Raw genomic sequence first — 5000 nt, 5'->3', positions numbered from 1 at the left:
GAGAGCATTCACACTATCAACCACCACAACTCGGTATTTTAAGACGATAAATGTTTTGAGCTATAGCATGTATAGGGACTTGGTCATTTCGATTGTATATCCTTAAGATATGACCAAAACATGATATGTAAATATTTGATGATAAATAGTTATCAAAATGGCTAAGTATGAAGGTGTTTGTGGTTATAAATGTCTAGGTGATAAATTATGCATAGAAATCATGAAAAAGTAAAAATTGGTAGTGAATCAGTTTTGATTAAAAATTGGTAGTGAATCAGTTTTGAGACAGCAATAGTGACGTGATTTTGAAAAATCACCAAGGATAGTAGAAAATGAATTAGAGGGTGGATGAGATAGAGAATTAAATCTTATTGAGTCTATTTTCATATAAAAATAACAGTGTAGACAAAGGAATTATATATTCTGAGATATTTGCATTTTAGTTAGACAAGGTCAAAGTGGTTTTCGGAATCCCCTGTTCTGAATTTGGAAAATCATTAAAAATTGTAAAAAAATATTTATGAGTTTTAATTTATATTTCTAGATTCCTTATTGAGTCCATTTTCTGTAGAAACAAGTGAGAACACTATATGAAGTCTGTACAATGAGATAATTGAATTTTAGTTACGAGAGGTCAGGACAGTCGATCAGTGAAACAGGGGAGACTTAAACTAATAAACTGTACTAATTTTCTGAACCAAAAATTCTGAAAAATTTATGGTAAAAATATATATGAGCCTAGTTTTAGGGAAAATTTACGGATCTAAATTTTTGAGTTTCGTAGCTCGAGTTATAATTAATTTAGTAACTGCTGCGCAGGTGGACAGACTTATTATGAACAGTGAATTAACTTTTAAAACTAAATTTTTATGCCCCGAACTTTTAAGTTAAGTCAAGTAACGCCTCATGCTCGACTCCGGAAACTGTCTTGGGTAAGGGGTGTTACAATTATTTCTTGTTTGTTGTATTTCTCCATCTAGACTATTCTTGGAGCTCAATGTATTGGTTGCATTTTGACTTTCACGCAAAATTTATAATTCAACTGACTCCCCCCCCCAAAAAAAAAAACAAATTCTGGCTGAGCCACTGTTTGTATGATTGGGTTCTCATTTTCTCAATGTTGCAATTGTTGGTTGCCTCTATCAGGTACTTTTGATAGTGTACCTAAGTGGTTGCTCTTGTTGATGTTGCTAGTAGTAATAATCTCCTTGTCCACCTAGTTAGCCATACTAGTTGGAACCAATGTGTTCTTGATATTTCTCTCCTTGCTTATAATATTGCTAATGATTTAACCGTACTACTATTGATCTCCTTGGTCATATTGATTATCTCCATATTCACACTAATTACCCTGCTCATAGCTGACCTCATTAACTTACACACTTTCGGGATATTTTGATACGGTGAAGTCGTAGTTTTTCATTTAATTTCCCATAGATGGCAGATGTTTTCACAAGGATGATGGCTCACATTGTAAATAGTGCGAACAGCAACTAAAATGGTAATGGATCACACTTTAAATGGTGCGAAAAGCTATTAAAGATGGAGGTTTATATGAGCCAGAAGTGCGTTTAAGCAAAGTGTTGGCTATGATTTCCTTGTCGTTTTTCCCTTCTAAAGTGAACGAGTACCTAGAGTGAATCTGACGTGCGACGATACTTTCTTCGTAGTGGCATAGGAAATTCATGCATAAGAGAAATAGGATGTACTCAGGCTTAGGCATAACATTTATAAATGAATACACTGATACCACATTTTTAATGAAATTATTTAAATCAAAACAATATACATTGTTTATAAATTTTTTAACCTGCTGAAGATCAGAAACTAAAAAACTAGGACAGGGGAAAGAATATTTATCTTAAAAGATTAGATTTCCTACAGGTATTCAAACCATGCAGGGAATTCATTCTTATCTGTCATAACTTCATTACTGACTCCAAAGGAAAATCAAAATCAATAAAAAGCTTAACTTCCAAGAGTTCCACATGTAAATTACGATCAAAATCCATTCTGGAACTAATGTGCAACAACATAACAGGGCAAAACAAGCTTCAATCTAAACCAAAAATTGTTTAAAAAAGAAATTCCACGCATATTGGAGGAGCAGCAACAGTGAGCAACAGATACGAAGCAAAGAATCACAGCCTTCTCCCACGTCTGCCTCCCTTTCTACGGGTACTGTCAGTGGGAATGGGAGTAACATCCTCTGAGGTGAAGAGGGAACATGTAAGCTTACAAGAGTTGAAATTATGGGACCCAATGAATTGTGGAGAAATGAAAGGGTGAAAGAATCTTACCTATGCGTCCAATTTTCATGCCTGAACGAGCAAGGGCTCTAAGTGCTGACTGTGCACCAGGACCTGGTGTCTTGGTCTTATTCCCTCCAGTAGCTCTTAGCTTTATATGAAGGGCAGTAATACCCAACTCCTGCAAGATAACAAACAGTAACTGCCATAAGTTCACCACACATAAACCAAGTATTGCAACACAAGTCAGAGAAGGATATAAGACCTTGCAGCGTTGAGAAACATCTTGGGCTGCAAGCATGGCTGCATAAGGGGAAGACTCATCCCTATCAGCTTTCACCTTCATGCCACCTACATTTGAAAAATGAAAGGAACAAGTTAGTGAAATATTGCTCAGAAAAATAACCTGACTGTCAGACATGAATATCATCAAAACATGTAACATTGACACCAAAAACCCAAGAGAGTAAAAGCACAGAGATGGTAATAATAAAATCAAAAGCCAAGATAGCAAAAGAAACCAATTTTCTAAAGAAAATCATAAACCATACCAGTAATGCGAACCATTGTTTCCCTTCCAGACAAATCAGTCACATGCTGGAAATTCAAAATAGCATGTTTAAAAGGAATGAACTCCCAGGCAAAATCAATGTAAACGGAGTATGTTATTGCTTACAATGAATGTGTCATTAAATGAAGCAAAGATGTGAGCCACCCCAAAAACATGCTCGCCCTCTCGAACAGCAGGTCCTAGGTTAGTATTCTCCTCCTTGGGCTCTCTAACCTTTCTCCTCGACTACAAAGCACCACAAATCAATGAATAAATCAGTTCATCTTATTTGCACGCTGTAAATCTATGAATCTGCTATAGCAACAATGCCTAAAAGGGAAGCACCAATGCTCCATTTGAATCCCAAAAACACCGTCGAAAGAGAATGCAAGGTTAAATGTTATCTAATTAGCAAATGGTTCCGAATTGAACTTTTCCATTTCAAGACTAAGACAAAGATTTGCACATTTATATTCATATTTTGATTCAGTTTTTCAAGCAATGAAACATAACAAAAGCTAGTGTACAATTAAAAAATGCCAATCTAAAATATAAACCCCATAACCTCAAGAAAGTTTATTATTAAATTGAATTTAGTCTGTAAAACTCACTCTTTTCTACAGTCAAATCGCAAACTGTTCTTTTTCTCTCAGAAGCCAAACAAGATTTAGCTTATCAACGAGAATATAGATAAATGAAAAGAGATACTCACCATGGCTTAGGCAAAACAAAGAAGTAGTTAGAGACTAGGGTTTTGTGAAAGCTTTCGTTGATGCTTTGGCCTCCGACGACTCTAGCCTTCGAGGAGAGGCTATTAAATCAGCTGCTACCATTTTATAGCTAGGTTTTCGACCCCTGGCCTAAATGACGAAAAGGTCCTTGTCTTTATTTAATATTTGCAAATGGGTTAATGCCTCCTTTTTTATTTTTGGGTAAACTACCTAGTTGTTTACCCAACTTTAGGGCACTTTCATTTTGGTCATCCAAAATGAAATCTTTGTAATTTCATCACTCAACTTTTAGGGTACTTCCATTTTAGTCACTTAACCGTTAAATCTCTAACCAGTGGCGAATCTGGGGGAAGTTGGCATTAGCCCCAGCCCCGCCTAAAATTATAAAAATAAATATTTATTATTTAGCCCCTTAATATTTGAAAACTTTGGCCCCCCTTTAAATTGTTGTTTGGCCTCTCTTTCCAACTTTGAACATTAAAAAAAACTTTCTTTTTTTATTTTTTCCATATAATATATTTTAACTTTTTAACTTTAAATATTTATATAATATATTACAACTTTCTTTTTTTAGATGATAGTTGTTCACTTTTTAATATAACATTAAATGTGAATTCAGGTTAAAATTCAATTTGTTAACTAGTGAAAAATAAATCTCTTTTCCTATTGCTATTAACAACTATTGTCATCAACGTTTGTCCTTCAAACGTAGCATCGAGTTCATCTTCTAAGGTTTTTTTCATCTTTTTACAATTTTTACTATTATTTTTATTATGTTTTAATGTTTATAGTTTAATTTTATTTTATAGTTATTAATTTTTTTATCTTTTAAGATATTGTAGTTATGAAGTCGAAAATAATTGATTCATTTTTTAAAAAGAAAAGTACAGAGACAACACAATCACCTTCAGAAGCGTCACAAATTGAGGTACCATCTTCATCGTTTGCTCCTTGAAACTCTGATGCTCGTCCTTCTAAAATTCCTAGAGTTGAAGATGAAGCACTTGATTTGTCTAACTTAGAACGTGAACCTGGGTTATGTAAGCAAATATATAAGTATCCGGTTAATATGCGTGCAAAGAGCTTATATTAAGGTTGGACCATATAAACCTATTTTTTCAGAATATCCTGCCTCCAATTCAAAAAAAGCATCCTCGTTATTTTCAACCATCATGGTTTAAACAATTTTCCTAGTTAGAATATGCACCTTCTAAAGATGCAGTCTTTTGTTTGCCTTGTTTTCTTTTTAATAGCAATCCAAGTAGTCTTTTTAGATCAACTACATTTACTCATAGTGGCTTTAGTAATTGGAAAAAGGTACACGATGGATGCAATTGTGCTTTTTTGACACATATGGGTAAAGATCTAAATTCACATCATAATAATGCACAACGAGCTTATGTAGATTTAATGAATAAAGCTCAACATATTGAAGTATCACTTGATAGACAAACAACACAGCAAATTGCA

The 5000-nt window shown here is 34.0% G+C and overlaps 1 protein-coding gene across 1 annotated transcript; it reads right to left on the bottom strand.

Annotated features, from left to right (window-relative positions):
• Positions 1 to 1934: 1934 nt before the first annotated feature.
• On the bottom strand, positions 1935 to 3661 carry LOC107899252 (40S ribosomal protein S14). Its single transcript, XM_016824914.2, has 6 exons — positions 3512 to 3661; positions 2926 to 3045; positions 2801 to 2846; positions 2515 to 2600; positions 2301 to 2430; positions 1935 to 2209 (listed from the first exon to the last, which is right to left on the bottom strand). Exons 1-6 carry the CDS (start codon positions 3512 to 3514, stop codon positions 2142 to 2144), a joined length of 453 nt encoding a protein of 150 aa, XP_016680403.1. The 5' UTR covers positions 3515 to 3661; the 3' UTR covers positions 1935 to 2141.
• Positions 3662 to 5000: the final 1339 nt, after the last annotated feature.

Source organism: Gossypium hirsutum, chromosome D04 (assembly GCF_007990345.1).
Source record: "Gossypium hirsutum isolate 1008001.06 chromosome D04, Gossypium_hirsutum_v2.1, whole genome shotgun sequence".
In the NCBI taxonomy this organism is placed as follows: Eukaryota; Viridiplantae; Streptophyta; class Magnoliopsida; order Malvales; family Malvaceae; genus Gossypium; species Gossypium hirsutum.
This window is presented reverse-complemented; position numbering and strand designations above follow the sequence as displayed.

Bases quoted from the DNA above. Each gene is read 5' to 3' on its own strand.
- LOC107899252 (XM_016824914.2), bottom strand. The intron at 2,601-2,800 runs GTATGGTTTATG...TTTCAAATGTAG, and splicing joins AACAATGGTTCGCATTACTG to GTGGCATGAAGGTGAAAGCT. The intron at 2,431-2,514 runs GTCTTATATCCT...GTTATCTTGCAG, and splicing joins ATGTTTCTCAACGCTGCAAG to GAGTTGGGTATTACTGCCCT.